Source organism: Sinohyriopsis cumingii, chromosome 6, assembly GCF_028554795.1.
Source record: "Sinohyriopsis cumingii isolate HCF-2022 chromosome 6, ASM2855479v2, whole genome shotgun sequence".
NCBI classification, from domain to species: domain Eukaryota; kingdom Metazoa; phylum Mollusca; class Bivalvia; order Unionida; family Unionidae; genus Sinohyriopsis; species Sinohyriopsis cumingii.
In genome coordinates this window covers 44,097,863-44,115,744 of record NC_142966.1, presented here as the reverse complement: position 1 = coordinate 44,115,744, position 17,882 = coordinate 44,097,863, and the positions used below count along the sequence as shown (strand labels likewise).

Below are 17,882 nucleotides of genomic sequence, written 5' to 3'. Positions count from 1 at the left end.
CATATTCAGGTTTTAAAAAAATTATTTCTCGAAGGATAACTTGCGGCAGCATACATACCAAACTCGTCTATATCACTAGTTTTCATTAGTTGATATCTTTTTATTTCTTTTATACCATTTTCAGTAAATTTCTCTATGAAATTACCCCCTCCCCTTTTTTGGTTCTTCTGCACCTTTAAGTTGAGGAGGTGGTTGAGGTGGATGCTGAGGTGGAAGTTGATCTGCAGCTATATCAGCTGGAATATATCGTAAAATCTTTTGTTGTTTTTAGTTCTTTCTGTTGTTTTTTCAGTAGCCGATGCAACTCTTTCAGTAACTGTTGTGATAGGCTTAAATAATTGTCCTGTGCCTGTAGCGAATTCAACTTGTGCTTCTTGACGCGCTTGTAGTTTTTGCTTAACAGGATCTCTCAAGGGAATATATTTCTTAATTGCTTCTAGTCGCTCTCGAGCTAATCTAGCTGTGTAAGATTCCTGCGCTGGCGGCATTATCTGATACAATTTTTATTTAATTATAGCAGCAACGAGGGCGCTGTCTCAGCACCCCCAGTGACTGCCGCGATCTTTTTTTTCGATTTTCAGGAAGGCTTATTTTTACGATTTGAGAGTAAGTCAGTTAGAGGCTGTTCGCCCTCTCTGCTGCTTGAGGCAAATAAACAGAAAGTTTATTTTAACACTTCTCCTCTCGTATCTTCATATTTTTTAGTTTTATTTTACCAGTCCGATTAAATCTGTGTTTAGAATGATGTCGTCTAGGATGATTCCACAAACGTTCTTACATATACTATATACATACGCATACTTATACAGTATCAGTCAAGAAAGGTAATTAAAATGGAGAGGTTTGGTTTTTGTTTCAACTGGCAATCATTTAAGTTGACCGCTCCGGTGGCATATTGATTAGAGCTTCTGCCTCGGATGCGGGAGGTCGCGTGTTCGAACCCCGGCAGAGTCATACCAGAGACTTATAAGAATGGTACTAACAGCTGTCTCTCTAGGCGCTCAGTATTAAGAGGTTTGTGTTAGGACGGATCGGCCTAGTGTCAGGATAATGTGACTGGGTGGAGACATGATGCTACATGTCTGCGGCATGATGTCCCAGCGCTAGACATCATTACAAACTGCCTCACTGCAGATATCGTAGCGATATGTCTACGTTACAAATCCAAAAAACACACACACACACACCTGGCTAGTTGGGAAAACTTAAAGAGGAACATTTGTCACTCATCAATGTACGCAGATAAGCATTGTGTAGTCCATACGGAAACTGCCAGACGACGAATTGAAGTTTGTGTTTAAACTGGGTATCTTGTACCAGTACGTAAGGAAAGGGTTTAAACCGGTTACCGTGTCAAGAGCTAATTGATCAGAAGTGCCTAGGCTGGCACATGAGGGTCTACTTGGGTGCCACATGGGCATGGCGAGGACAAGAGACAGGTTAGTGAGGGAGTTCTAATGGCCAGGTATTATTGTAGACGTGAGGAGGATTTTTAGGAGTTTGGTGAAGAGTTGTTGTTCTTGAAGAGATATTAACTAACCAGGGTCGCAGTTTGTGAGCCAGGTGACGTATGATGTAGACCGGTTACTGTCCCATTTGACACCTGACTAAGACCCGTATCATCCGTAGTGCAATGGTCTAGTAGAGCGTTTTAATGGGACTCTCAAGCAAGCTATACGAAAGCTTTGTGAAGGTCGACCAAGGGATTGGGACCGATACCTTCCCGCGATACTTTTAGCGTACGCGAAGTACCACAGGCTAGTTTAGGACTTTCACCTTTTGAATTAGTTTACGGGTATAGACCATTTCACGGTTATTATCTCCCCTTGAAAACACCAGAGGTCGCCTCAGTCCGACTCATTTCCAGATAGTTCAATCAATAAAGATGGCAGATGTAGATCAAGAAAATGTGACAGACCGCTCACATTCCGCAAGCAAGATCGACATTTCACTATCTTGAAAAGAAAGTCTATCTATATTTGATTAATTGTTTTTAGATTATCAATATTTGATTAATTGTTTTTACATTATTATTTTCTTCACTAACTTGCGCTGTTCCCAGCTTTCAAATAAATGTTCTCTGCCCATTTCAGAACTTCATCATCTTTCCATTACTACATCATGCTCTAGTTTGTATTATTTGATTGTGCGAAAGTGTATCACTGCGTAACAAGATTGTTACTGCAATTTATCTCGCTTTAAGAATAATGAAACTATGTTTATTTTTTTTTTGAATACAGATTTAATCATAGCAGTTACTGGAGGTTGAATGATAACGAGAAAAAAAATTGTAACTTCTTAAGGTTCTTTTATTATTGATTTAGACTGGTGCATTTCTATTAATGTTCATTATATTTTTTTTATGAAATAACTTGAGTTATATCTAGGAATGTTATATTTTTTTCTCCAAATGCACAAATGTCATCCGCACTTGAACAGAGAGGCGAACATACGAGTCTCCTTGATGATTATTTTAATTTTATTTCCTTGAACGGCTGGAATTTTTAGAGTACCCAATTTGGAGAAATATAGATGTTTGACACATTATGCATGTATATGACATTTGTGGTTTTCACCTATCTGCCTGTCTGTCTGTCTGTCTCATTTCATCTGGTGCATGGGTATGTATATGCTTGAATGAATGTGTGTTCGCGTACGTATCTTACATAGACATTTTTCTGGTTAAAACGAGTATATAATGAAGAAGGCTATTCCAGATGAATTTGCTGGTGCCAATCAGAAATGTTATCTTTAGACCCCAGCAAATTTGAGAGTTATTACAACGTGTCAGTATAAGCAAAGAAAAATCAGCATAAGCAAAGAAAAATCACGCTGAAAGTTATTGCATTCACTGTCCGATACTTGATGTTTCAAGTTTTGAGAAAACCAGCAATGAATGTAAACAATTAAATATTAGGCTGAATGAATGCATGGCTATATATTTGACTGGACATAGCAAGAAAAATATGTATATGAGGAATTACTTTGTTGATTGTTTAAAGATGGGAGAACCCCTCCCCTCACCAAAATGAAAATGAAACAAAGATAAAAAGTCATTGGGTATGTTAATTAATCTGAATATTGTACGATATTTACAGACAAAAATGAATAAATGTTCCATCTGCATTAATTACACTCATTTATCATTATGATAACTAATGTAATCATTGCTTTGTTAAGTTCCTCTGAATACATTAAAATACTGTGTTCCATTTTTAAAACAAAAACTTTTCTGGTTTAAAATATTCGTCATCACAAATCAGCTGACGTATCGAACTCGTGTTATAATTTTCATATCGAACTCGTGCTATAACTTTCTTAACTCATGTTACAAACAAACTATTAGCCTTGAGAAAATAACTGAGAAAGAAGGATATATCAACTTATGAAAAATGCAAATTGTTGAGATCGTTTTCATTAAAGTTATGCAGCCCAAAATGTGCAATAAATGTTTAGAATCGGAGAGCAAAGTGAAATGTTTCTTCAAATGTCTCTGATATTATGGATAATATATGGTATAATATAAATACGACAGTGTATTTAATTTAATTAGTTGATATCATTTGAGTAGGGACTGTAAATATTTAATTATCTGATATAATGTAAGTATGGACACAAAATCTTTGTAACAATTGAAAAGGTCGGACAGAACTACCGTATCAGGGTAGGAGACAAAGAGAAACTGTCTATAATTATTTTCCTAGTATGAAAAAAGATGTTGGACACATAATTTATTTGGTTTAACCATAATGATCTGCAGCAAAGCTAAGAGTCCTTCCTTTGTTGACGTTATGTTTCGCTAACCAAGCGTAAAACGGTGTCAAATTCTGAACTATCCGGAACTGAAATTTTTTCTTGAGCATGCGCATTAGAAATAAAGGAGGTAATTTTAAGCGCTACGGTCAGGTGGCGCTCATCAGTTTCGTAGTTTGCATAAGGTTAGAATTTTAAAGAGAAAATAAGAAAAATAGTTGCATAAATTTTCATATTTGTTTTAAGGTACCTCACTACAGTTTTATATTTTGCATTTAGAGTTAGAATTTTAAAGAAAAAAACATTTCCCCGGGTTTCCTGACTGGTTATACTGGCTACTTAACAAATACCTTGTATATCTTAGGTATTGTTCACAGAACCTTTATTTCCCTTTATTTTGGTGTATGATTGATGGGTATAATATGGGTTATAGAGTATACAGCTTGGCCTTACTGCATATGTTCATCTTTCAAAAACTGCTAGCTCCGCTTGGTCATTTTCACTTTCTGGCTTTCAGAGGTAAATTGTAAAAAAAAAGAACCGATGACTTTTTTTTAAACATTTTATATATGTGGTAATTCATCCATTGCACATTCAGAAGCTGGTATTGTCAAGCTAGGCAAAATTAATTTTCCCTATTTTAATAGGTGCGAAAGATGGTGTACTTTAGACTAATTCAGGCTGATTTGTTTAGCAGAAGGGAGCGGTCATTTTAGCTACCAGTGTGCTTAGATCATGTACAATTTCCATAAGTACAAAATCCAAAGAAATGTCAGCCACATTACATCAACGTAGCATAGAGGTATGTCATCATTCTCTCCACTGTGCATGTTTTAAATGCCAACAACTTCACCTTACATACGTCACGCTCTCAAATATACACAATAACTGGTGAGCGCCCCTTCAGTAACTATGTTGCAACCGGGAAACCCTGTATTGAAACAGTTATGGGCGGATAAAAATGCATCAGAGGAAGTACGAACAACATATCAGCATGTTGGTGAACTCCGCAACAAGCTGAATGAAGTTTGTAACATGGTTCAGAAGAATCTCCAAGACGCACGGGGACATCAAGTTAAGTATTACAATAGATAGTTGAAGGAATAACAACAGTTCGAGGTGGGTGACAAAGTTATAGCACAACGAACTCCAAGTGTTTTGGAGGGGATCGTTCGTTGTAACAGATGAAAAGGGCGGACAGAACTACCGTATCAGGGTAGGAGACAAAGAGAAACTGTTTCACATTAACTTCAGCGAAAGGGAGACACAGAGTTCGTGGTTGCAGTTGTGACTGAAGAACAACGGAGGTAAGGCGGAAGTACTTCCTAGTTGTCCTTTGATGAGGGAAGAAACCTACATCGACGTTGTTATTGACGATACGTTATCATGAGAGCAACATAAGGAGATGGAGTCCATGATTACTCGAGCGTCTTGACAGAACGACCTGGCTAGACGGATTTGGAAGAGTTCATTTTTAAGCTACAGGATTAAAAGCCGGTGAAACTGAAACCATATGCACTACCATATTCGAAATTAGAAACTGTCCGAAATTGAAACGAAAGTTATTCAGCACACAGCTCACCTGTTGTTTTGGTGCAGAAAAGGGACGGCACTCACAGAAAAGGGACGGCACTCACAGATTTTGTGTCGATAATAGGAAATTAAACAGGATACCATAGTTTCAGGTAAAAATGTAATGAGATCCAGAATCTGTATTTGCCGGAGTGACCAACGCGAAATATTTTTCGAAAATCGATCTGTCAAAGGGGTGTTGGCAAATTCCAGTCCGATGTGTAGACAGAGCAAAATTTGCCTCTGCAACTCCAGATGGAACGTACCATTGGGTAGTCATGCTATGCGGGGTCCAGAATGCGCTAAGTGTCTTCACCCGCGTGATTAAAAAATTATTCGAACCATTAAGGGGAATGGGAGTTTCGAACTTTATGGACGACTTACTATTAACGACAGTTGCCTGGGACGATCTTATTATTTTGCTGAGAAAGGTTTTACAACGACTTAGACAGACGAGACTTACTGCATGACCGTCTATGTGCCATGTACGGTCCAGGGAACTAACCTGCCTAGGTCACACCCTTTAACCCTAGATAGCTCTAAAATTGACCAACTTAGGGACTCAGTATGACCGAATACTAAGATCGAAGTTCGAACTTTCTTGGGACTGGCAGGGTACAGTATTATCGTCGGTATGTTGCTAACTTCAGTGCCATAGCTAGCCTATTGACCGACTTGATTAGGAAGAAGGCTCCGACGAAGGTTATATGAACAGGCGCATGTGAACGCGCATTTCAGGCGTGAGAGGGCAGGCTGACGTCAGACGCAATAGTGAAGTTACCAAACGTGACGAAAGACTTTGTATTACGTACTGACGCTTCTAGCAGAGGTTTAGGGGCAGTGCTATTGCAAGGAAAATGGAAACTTATTTCTGATTGAATATGATTGTGGGAAGTTATCGACTACAGAACGCAATTATTCGGTCTCTCAGAAAGAATGATTGGTAGTTTATTGTTTTGGATATTTAAGTTCCAACGTTACTTGCATGGACGAAAAAGTATTTCGGAAACCGACCACCAACCACTTGCATATTTAGCCCAAGCTAAGTTGACAAATGGATGGTTAATGAGAGGGTAATTTTTTCTTCAGCAGTACCAGGTAGAGGTACGTATATCAAAGGAAGCGCGAATGCAGGGCTGGATTGTTTAAGCAGACTAGGGAAGTCTGAGGTAAAGGGTTCACCTGAGGACGTTTAGGTGGTAACTCGGGTTACATCAACAAAATTTCTGGAGAGTGAAAATCCTGGATTTTACTTTTCGAAAGGAGGCCTATATAATGGCGCAAACATTTTTTTGATGTTTGTCGCAGCACATTTTGTCGTGGTCAGTGCGACAAGTAACCACAAAGATTGACATATGGGCTAGGCTCGCAATGAATTAGTGGCTTGATCTCAACTTCTTGTTTGGGAGGGGCATAAGAAAATGTTATCGTAAGGTAAATTAGCTGAAGATGACAAAGTTGACACAATTCAGAGACAGTCTTGGGACATTGGAAATAGGTGTCATAAAATGAAATTGTCCAGGAATAGTTATTAATAAAGGCGGACTAGAGATAATTATTCTATGTAAACTTTTTGGCGGTTAGAAAAAATTAAGTCTGATTAACTAAAATAAACGAGGCGGGTTGTTTTCCAGACGAAATTCAAGGTTTTAAGTATTCTCCCTCGATAAACTGCTAAAAGTTTCTGTGGGGAGCCAAACTTTAGCTCCGGAAAATAACGAGTATTTCTCGTTAAGTCGTCAAGAGAGAGATTCGGCTGTATACAAAAAGCGAGTCTCGAAAAGGCACAAATGGACAAAAAGCTCAATACCTGTGATACACTATGGGAAGGAGTGCAGACTATGACCAAATTACGATTGATGCTCAGAAGAGGTTGGAGAGAGAGAGAGAGAGAGAAAAGCAAAAGAAATATGGCAAGTCCGACCGGTCACTAACTGTGATTTGGAAAGAACCGGAAACAATCAGGTTATGCTGACATGCCGGCAATTTGAGTTTATATCAGTTACTCGATTCTATGATGAAATTTGCTTGATCGGTATACCAGAATGGCTAATTGCATTTTGCATACATTTTGCAATTATATTTCTAAGTGAAAGTGTATAATTAATTTTGTTTATGTAATTGGTTAAATTGATATTTTTTACATACGGGGCTCGTGCTGTTCTATTCTATATCTTTACTCAGATATATGTTATTCCATTAAATAGTTTCATTTTGATAACATCGTGGGCGATGATCTAGATAACGATAACCAAAGCAACATAACAGGTGTGGAATCATAGCATAGTCCTCCTCAGTGTACCTTCGTAAAGAAAACTTTCAGTGCATCTTTACATCTATATATCCTGTTTGCACCACTGCGGGGTACTTTCTGTAACATAGGTAGCATGGGTGATGTTCAGTCCAGAAGGCATATTGGTTAGTAGTTTGGTTCTACATGACAGTTCCTCTTTTGACGACGCAAGGCCATAATTTAAGGCATCACGTATAGCACCAGTAATAATTTCCCTTAACCCCGTCGTGCCATTTTTGTACCCAAAACAAAGTCGAATATATGGGATCAAAGGAAAACATGCATATTTTTTAATTTACACTTTCGCACATTATTAAATCCATTTGGACTGTGTATGATTTTTACTTATATTTTTATACTGCATGATCATTATTTGTATAGATCAAGTATATGTGATGTGATTAGGATTTGTAACGTAGCTTTAACAATGTTTCAGTCATATCGCTTTGATGCCTGCAGTGTGGCAGTTTATAGTGATGGCTAGTACTGGGGCATCATGCCGCAGACATGTAGCATGATGTCCCACCCAGTCACATTATCCTGACACCCGGCCGACCAGTCCTAACACTGACCTGTTAATGATGAACGCGCAGCGAGGCAGCTGTTAGTACCATTTTTGTAAGCCTGGTTTGACTAGGCCGGGGATCGAACCCATCCGAGGCGGACCGCTCTAACCACTAGGCCACCGGAGCGGTTAGTAGTTCAAGTATATATATATATATATATATATATATATATATATATATATATATATATATATATATATATATATATATATATATATATATATATATATATATGTGTGTGTGTGTGTGTGTGTGTGTGTGTGTGTGTGTGCTGGGGTGCTGGAGGTCGCGGGGTTCGAACTCCGGCCGAGTCACACCAAAGATTTATAAAAAAAGGTGTTAACAGCTTATGTAGTTTCGGCCTTTCCTGTATTTGGTTAAATACAAAATTGCACTGTCCTTTACACCACTTTATTTATATAAAAAAAAATTGAGAGAGGTATTTAGTTAATAGTATATCACGCGTGATCAAAACGACATCCTTTAAATAAATAGGAGTTATCTACCGATTGCATTGTCTTAACGTTACTCTATAGAAAAGACGACAAGGTGATGATAACGACTGAAAGTAGCAAAAAATCTTTTTCAACGTATTTTCATGGTAAATGATACGAGGACATTGGTAACGGAAACTTACGAAACGTACACCGCTAGTGTCGTGTTCTATTACTGAGTGCGTACGATTTATTCAGTTATAGTCTAGTCGCTGTGTACAAGTTGTGTTTATTTTAGCTCAGATGCCACATGTGTAACATTGCCTGTTATCTGCATTCGATTTGAACAATCATCTTGTGCAAAGTCCAGGGCAGAGAGGACAATCTCTTTAAGCCTAGTGATAGTCATCTGAAGACATCAAATCCCCTAAACAAATTCTCGTTTTGTCAGTCGTTAAATCATCAAGTGTTTCGCCATATTGCAGTTAAAAATGAGCACCATACCAAGGCCTACAGTATTCGTAACTAGGGGCATACCGCTCCGAGCGGCCGACCTACTGAGGGAGCATGTTGAACTACGGGTATGGAGTCAAGAGAGGGAGATGACGCCAGAAGAAATCCGCCAAGCTGTACCGGGTATTCATGGTCTGCTGGTACATCCACCAACCAGGGTGGACAAGGCAGTACTGGACGCTGCAGGTTATACACGTTTGTACCAATACGAATATCCTTCCCATCCTTCCTTTCTCTTTTCTTCCTTCTGTCTATCTTTGTGTTCATGTATCTCTTCTCTTTCGATAGTCAGAACGAAGATTAGGCCTGTAGGTTTGCAATTTTGTATCGTTGATAAACACTGTAGATAAATCCCAAGGAAAGTGCACACGTATCGTTACGACGAACCATATTCGTGTACGTTACTTGGTGTAATTTCTATTTCAAGTTTTAAATCCAGCCAAAATTTCTTTTCTCTCTCACTCCTCATTTCTGCGTAGTTTGTCCGTTATGCATGGGGGCGGAGGGGGGGGGGTACAGAAATTAGAAAGGATTGTGATAAAAATGTGTAGCATATTAAATTCTTTTAGAAAACGAGGATTATAAATACTTTTTATCTTTATTTTCATACGTCACTAATGACTAATGTGTGAAAATTCATCATTTATCTGGAATCAACTGCAGACGTCGCTAGAATGTTTATGTATGCGTATTATTTTTTAGGATGACAATTTGATATACCGATAGCATCGATATATCAAATTGCTTTATACCAACACTTTAAATGCCATGTTATTTTTAATGTATGTGGTAATATATATATATATATATATATATATATATATATATATATATATATATATATATATATATATATATATGTGTGTGTGTGTGTGTGTGTGTGTGTGTGTATGTGTGTGCGCGTGTGTGTAAATAAGTTTCCTTACTTTTCGGCTTAAAGCATGAATGTTCCTCATCGGATAATAACAGACATTCAGTGTAATAAAGAGGTGTAAGCTTACGAAAAAGAACATATTCTCAAGAAATAGCTAGGTGTCCTGGTCTAGAAAAGGAAATATTGTCCAGGAAAAAGGCAAGCGGCCTTTTGATGCAAGCAATCAACTCAACAGCGCTATAGATCTAGGTGTGACTTAAATACATCTTTGCAGAGAGGTCAAAATCTTCTGATGGATGAAACGAGTAGATTTTGCTAAAACTTGGAGGAAAAAAATGTTTTTGATAGGAATCAAATGGCGTCTAAATATGGATGGTACTCAGTACTGATGTTCAAAGAATGGAATGTTTAATTTGTAAAAAAAATAAAATAAATAAATATTGAAATAGAAAATATTTGGGTCAGGGTCAGGTGTTAGGGTTTGGGATTTTTGTTTAATGGGTTGAGGGAGATACGAAGGGAAATCTTTCTTTATTTTCTGTATCTGTTAACGTTACTACTCTTTTAACAGGCCCACAGTTGAAGGTCGTCGGCACTATGTCGGTGGGGCTGGATCATATAGATCTCAGAGAGTGTGCTTCGCGGAAAATAGCAGTTGGCTACACCCCAGATGTTTTGACGGATGCAGCGGCAGAGCTCACTGTGGCCCTGACCCTAAGTACTTGCAGACGATTTAAAGAAGGCAAGTTTGTAGAGGGGTATAAACGTATGCATGTGTGTGTGTGTGTGTGTGTGTGTGTGTGTGTGATTATGAAAGAAGTACGAAACCGTTTCCAAATCTTGCCGACAATGTAACTACAAACCGATACTGGTATATATTGTGTACAAAGCATTATCTTCCAGTATTCTTTAAGTCTATTAGAGATGTGGTAGTTTGTCCGAAAGTTTTTCAAAATCTGCCCCCCCCCCCCATGTCATTGAATTACTTGTGACCACAAATTTAACAAAACAATGAACAAAATAATTAATTAATTTTTCTAACTGAATGGTCATTGAAAGAAATTTATAAGTTCCAAAATAGTATTCTCCGAAGGGCAAGCACACGGTCCTCCAGCAAACCAAATTGTTGATTCAGTTGGACAGGCACTCGAACAGGATTATGTGTCTCAACATGTGGTTTATTTTTTGTGTAAATGTTACTGTTTTGCACATGGAGTGTTACAAGAAAATAAAAAAGAAAAGAAAAATGAAATGTGGCTAGCTATGAATCTTAAGTTTTCGAGGGGACATTGAAACTCGGGGAATGTGACTGTATTTCCGGAGGAATTTGAAATGTGTGGACTGATTAGTAAATATTGCTTAGCATATTTCAATAGATTTTCTGTTGCCTGTCACTGATGGGGCTCAACGTTTTTATTTCAGCTAGTTTGCATTATGCTTGTTGGAGGCACATTTTCTGATCACAATTTTCGAACGAGATGTTTACGGGCACTTATTTGTTTACATGCCTGGAGAGGTCAAGGTCACAGTGGACAGACCTTTTAATTGGCGGGGGATGGGGCAGATGGGTGTTTTGGGTCGAAAATTTTCCGATCTCTAATAGCTTGAAAAATTGCTTTTGCTTTGATTTGTGGAAAGATCTGTAAGTTATACTACTTATTATAATAATTGAAAAAATATACCGAGATAATATAGAGAAAGACATCCAGGTCATAAAGAAAAATCCCAAATCTTACCCCTTCGCCCTCGGCCACCACCACCATTTCCGACACCCGCAACGGAAAATGATATTGTTCATAAACGTATGAAATGGTATGTGACTTTATGGGCGTATTAACCCAAGAATTCTTATGTTTATTAGATGCATTGCATCAAATGAATGCAAACGGAAAGTATACACTGAAGAGTTTAATCTGAGTTCATGGCCTAGACGTTTAGTACCTGGAGATGGTTGAGATAGTATTTTCTCTGGATAAAGTATATGGTATATAAATCTATACGTTTTATCCCATGTTACCATTAACTTTCGATATATATTGTACTTATGTACTTATGTACAATATCCAAGAAGGTTAAGACTATAATGTTCCCAACAAATAATGTATGAAATTTGTTCACTTTTTATGTCCGAAAGCACCAATATAGTATACTGGCTTCGCGTTTGGATTTTTTCTTCGCAAATCGCAAAAAACCCCAACTTTTTTTGCGAAAATAATTTTCCAATTATGCATATATTTGCTGATTTTCTTCTTGTTATTTTTACATCACAACCTAACCAAACAGTTTTATGCGATTTTTTCACCAAACAGTTTTATGCGATTTTTTCACCAAACAGTTTTATGCGATTTTTTCAAGTGCACATAAATACTTATATACGTATACTGTCAGAATACCATTTTCATACTTATCACACTCGTAACAGTGTTCACTGATTTGTATATAGTGTAGGAAGTAATGCCTAGGTACAAAGATCTGTCAAGAATTGTTTTTTTAAAAATGCTTTTTTTGGACGTCATTTGTCATTTTTCATAGTTTATTGATTGCTTGGCTTCAAAAGTACCAGTTGTAGATGTTCTTAAGAGCGTCGTGGTCATCGTTTTCTTTTATTGCACGTGATCAGTCATATGAGTCAACTTAGTTTCCAATTTTTGTAGCGAAGTGCATTAGACCAGAGAAATAGCTGGTATTGGATTGTTTGTTATCGACTTTAGTCCAGTACCCGGATCTTTATTATGCTTCTGTTTAGCTCCATTTGAAAGGGGTAAGAGAAGAATGAAGGGCAGGGTACCAAATTAAGAGACAGCTGAACCCCATAAATTTCTGATCATATTTCTAGTCAGAATTACACAGAATTGTTACTTTTATTGTATTTGCTATTTTTCATGAACAAACTTTGATCTGTGCAGAATTATGTGTTGTGTTAAATAAAAATGATATTCCCTTTTTAACATTTTATCTTACACTGCTTATCAAATACGTATCCAGTCGTGATTAGAAAGATTTCACAATGCAATATCTGCACGTTAGGATGACGATGTACTCGTATTATCATTCTGTATATAAATCAGTATCACCTTGTTAATGTGCATTCACTTTCCTATAGCATTCGATGCTGTTGTGAATGGCGGATGGGGAACGTGGGACAATGCCCAATACTTGTGTGGGAAGGAAGTGAAAAACTCTGTCATCGGGATGGTAGGAATGGGGAGAATAGGGTTCGCAACGGCTCAGAGGCTCAAGGCATTCAAACCTTCCAGGATTCTCTATTCCGGAAAAGGTCCGAAAGAGCACACAAAAGAATTAGATGCAGAATATGTGACCTTCGATGATCTGCTTAGGGAATCCGACTTTGTAATTGTTTGCCTTTCGGTAAATCCAGGGAACGTTGGATTGTTTAATGCAGAAACTTTCAAGAAGATGAAGAAATCGGCTATTTTTATTAACACTTCTAGAGGTGTGGTAGTGAATCAGAACGATCTGTACAAGGCCCTAACGCTAGGACAGATCTATGCAGCGGGGTTGGATGTAACGACGCCGGAACCTTTACCTCAAGACAATCCGTTATTGACGTTACCAAACGTCATCATAACGCCACATATTGGCACCGCTACCGAAAGAGCTAGAAGTGCAATGGCTGAACTTACGGCTAAAAATATTCTTGCTGGTATTAAGGGCGATATTTTGCCCTCACCGGTCCACATATAACTTGTCTGAATAAATAATATCGATGGTAATCAACGTCATTATATCATTTCTCTCTCTCTCTCTCTCTCTTTATATATATATATATATATATATATATATATATATATATATATATATATAGTTACTTTGTATGATGTATCATTAATAAACCAGAGATTTATAAATGTTTCATTAAGAGGAAATGAAGCTTGCCGAGTTTCGTTGTAATAAAATCATTATAGAACGAGTGGCTTATAAAAGATGCAGAGTACATACTTTACATATATTTTATTTATATCACATACAATTACACATACTTGCATTTCCAAAGCAGTTAAGATTCTCTGTTCCGGAAATGGTCCGAAAGAGTACGCAAAAGAATTATAGATGCAGAATACTGTGTATTGACAGAATGAATGAACTCTTCACAGCGTGTTCGCTCAAACATAGTTTGTTAACCTTATGCGGCAAATTACAATCTTCTTTGCAAATTGATAAATTGTTTCTTTATTTTTTTAACTCCTATTTTTATTCGTACTGATTAAATAAATATAAAACACACACCATATTTAAGTATGAAAGACGGTTTAACTGAAGAAAGTAGATTACCACAAAACACAGCAGGGTTAGGCTAGCTGCTTGAACACTGAACGCACATCCATTCACTTACTGGCGAGTGGTAAATATAAACTAAACGAAATGACGAACCATCAAGAGGTAAAACAAACATTTAAATGTATTTACTGGTAATGTAGTTATTATTATGATTTAATTAGCAGGTCATTATTGTGGTTTAATGGCATTGCTACAGACCATACTGCTGTTTATATGTCCTCCATTTCTTTCTTTCCCCCTTCCGTTGGTCCACGTTCCGTAAATTTTACTCACAGACATCATTGCACAACAGTCAAAAAGTCTCTGGTATAACTCGATCGGGGTTTGAACCCGCGACTTCCCGTATCCGAGGCGGACGCTCTAAACACATAGGCCATCAGAGCGGTCCGGTTCAGAGAGAGAGAGAGAGAGAGAGGTTATGGCGTTGTTAGGAAGATTTACCATAGATACATTTATGTATTGCCCATCTCCATCTTTGTTTTTCGATTAGGCCTGGTCTGCCTACTGCCTTACCACCAACACAGTCAGTGACACATTTGAATATTAAATTATTCATATTTTTATAAATGAAACAGATTTTCTGCAATACAGTTGGCTGTAAACGGTCACGTGATACTGATCAGGAATTGTTTTACACATCGATACATTCTGGGACTACTTTCGGTTTTTGTAATGTTTGCAATATAAATAAACATTGCAGACACGTCATTATGAAAATATTGTTTCATCTTTTAAATTTTTTTTATTCAGCAAATAAACATAAATTATACCCTTTTTTAAAATACTTTTTCCAATATTCTTTGACTGAAATGCATACTGTACTATACAATTTGGCGTTCGTCTGCCTGTTACATAGTCGAGCAAAATGGTCGATTACGGTGATTTTTCGCTGCAGTTTTCTGCGGAGGTTTTCGAACAATTAGATGACAAGGAGTTAAAGGAAATAGTAGCAGCGATTGAAGCAGATGGAGATGGATTTGACGATATAGCGATGGATGTTACAAGCACTGAAAATGAAACAGAATAACAGCGATTGAACAATTCACTCACAGATCACACCACAGCAACAGTAGCGTGGGAACTGGGCCAGTCAGTTTTGAGGCTGCTGGGGGGTATAAACTATGATTCAAGAAATTATCTGAGGAAGAATTAAAAGTTAATGAAATAAATAAATACTCAGAGGCTACTAAACGAAACACAAAATGGGGCATTGGCGTTTTCAGTGGTAAATGTTTTTAATTTTTTTATTTTAATTTTGTTTGCTTATTTAAAAAACGCGTACATGTTGGTGGCATGGTGTGAATATGACGACTTACACAAAAATACAAACAAATATTTATGAGACCATTATTCAAAGACTGAATAAAGTTTTTAAATGGTAAAACTACCATCTCCACCAATGTGACTTAACAGCATTAAAAAATGTATATAACAATCCATAAAAGTGATTATTTTCTTAATTTAAATTATTTTGGATGTGTAGTCATTAATTTTACTGAAAAAGAAATTACATAACTTTTTGCGTTGCCATTCTTATTCTCAAGAAATAAAGCTTCTGTATAAATTTGAAAGACTTTAAATGTTGAAAGATATAATTATTAATGTAACCATATTACATACATAAATCCCAACCATAAGTATACAATACAAATTGCTGGACATGTTGTCTTTATGTTTATTTCAAAATGATTTTGCCAAGTATAAGAACTGTATTCCTATGAGTATTGTTCTATTTACTCACAGCTCGGTGCATTGAAATTATTGGATACACACCTGACTTCAACACAATCAGACCAGACGAGCTGAATGGCCACCTAGAAAAGTTCTACGCAGAGGCCCAACCCAATTTTTTTTCATCCAGGATCATAAAAATGCCAGCCTATCAGGCGCAAAAATATCACAAGAATTCCTTGAAAAACTTTCGTGCAGCCATAAACAGATACTTGAAGGACAATGGAAAAGATACTGACATTGTCAAAGACAAAGAATTCAACAAATACTTATTCAATGTTAAATGCAAAACTGAAATTGAATTTACAGTCAGGTATTTTAAGGCCAAACCAGCACTACCAAGTGATTTCACTGGAAGAATTAGGAAAAATCAATGCGTATCTTCAAAGATTTGACTCTGTTGCCCTTCGATTCAGAATATGGTATCTGCTGGCTGTTCGTTTTGTGACCAGAGGTATAGAATTTCACCATCAACTGACCCCAACTTCCTTAAAATTTGAAAATGAATCTGGCATGGAGTACATTACTCTTAATCATGAAACAGTTTTTTAAAAACATCAAGGTGGTGTTCATGATAAGCTTGAAGAAACATCAGACAAAAGAAAGTATGCAACTTGCACAAACATTTGTCCAGTGAAGTCTGTAAAAAAAACTTTCCAAAATGCGACAAAGTAGCAAAGGCCTTATTTACGCTATGCATAAAGAATCACTAAGATCTGAACTTATGACAAATGGTATACTTGTAAACCGGTCAAACCAAAGCAATTCTCCTCATTCATGCCAGACATCCGCAAGAAATCAGGATTGCAGCGCTATACTGGTCACTCCCTCTTTTCACAACAAGTCAAGCTATGAGTGATGCTGAGTTTGCAACCAGAAATATTTTGTTTATGACAGACCACAAACGTGAGGAGTCTCTCAAAACTTACACTCAAAGACCTAGCACTGAACAAAACAACTCATTGGTTCAGTTTTGGAAAATATAGCTAATGGTGGTCGAGCTCTGTCTGTATCAGACTCTAACACCAACCCCCTTTCACTTCAGATAAATGTCAGCAACCAATGATCTAATCGCACAGTCCTTCGAGCACTCCAGCACTCAACTATGCAACCAAACAAAACATATGGCCGGTTTTGCGAGCTGCAAGGGTCTTGTATTAACGCTGATGAAAAGATATAAAATGTTATTCCTGTATAGGACTGACTATAATTAAAAAAGAATGTTGTTACTTTTTATATGAAAAGAAATGTGCTGACACCACGGGTAGCCATTGCCTAAGATGTCAAGTATGAAGTTGCGAATAAACGTAACTGCGACAGTAATCAGGTTTAATTTCACATTAGATCACTGTACGGATCTTGTTAGGTATTAACACTGTTGAGAATGCTATAAAATGTTTTTCCTGTATACAATTTATTTAATTGTTACCTTTATTTTAGTAAGGGATAGCATCATCTTGTTCATATTTCCATGTTGTTCATTGATAAAATCCATTATGATTTAAGGTTTGATTGGAAATTTAATCTAGGACACTTGTTCAATCCGTATCAGCTGTTATTATGTAAGGTCATTACCTAAGATGTAAAGTATGAAATTTCTGAATAAATGTGATGGTGAGTCTAGTCAATATGTTTTTGTGATTCTGTACAGGTTATGTATTATGGGGCAATGTGAAGCGGCTAATGAAAGGAAACTACGCGCTACTTAAATTGGAATGCATTGTTGATGGAATAAGTTGATCTGACGAAAGAAAGAACGAAATTGGAATTATAAGGATTATGTTGTTGTTGTTGTTGTCATAGGGTTTAACTCCATTTTCAGCACAAGATAGGCTATACATGGCGGC

General features: G+C 37.0%; 1 protein-coding gene across 4 annotated transcripts in view; it reads left to right on the top strand.

Annotated features, from left to right (window-relative positions):
• LOC149796827 (glyoxylate reductase/hydroxypyruvate reductase-like) overlaps positions 1–13,739 on the top strand; it is a 28,621-nt gene extending 14,882 nt beyond the window's left edge. The window contains exons 1-4 of one of the 4 annotated variants that reach the window (XM_089961470.1): positions 4,484–4,555; positions 9,104–9,317; positions 10,577–10,747; positions 13,109–13,739. In XM_089961470.1, the coding sequence (XP_089817596.1) occupies positions 4,523–4,555; positions 9,104–9,317; positions 10,577–10,747; positions 13,109–13,710 (1,020 nt within the window). In that variant the 5' untranslated portion in view covers positions 4,484–4,522 and the 3' untranslated portion in view covers positions 13,711–13,739. Of the gene's footprint in view, positions 1–4,483; positions 4,556–4,650; positions 4,828–5,066; positions 5,439–9,103; positions 9,318–10,576; positions 10,748–13,108 lie in introns of those variants that run through there. The other 3 variants (XM_089961469.1, XM_089961471.1, XM_089961472.1) reach the window with 3 other exon arrangements.
• Positions 13,740–17,882: the final 4,143 nt, after the last annotated feature.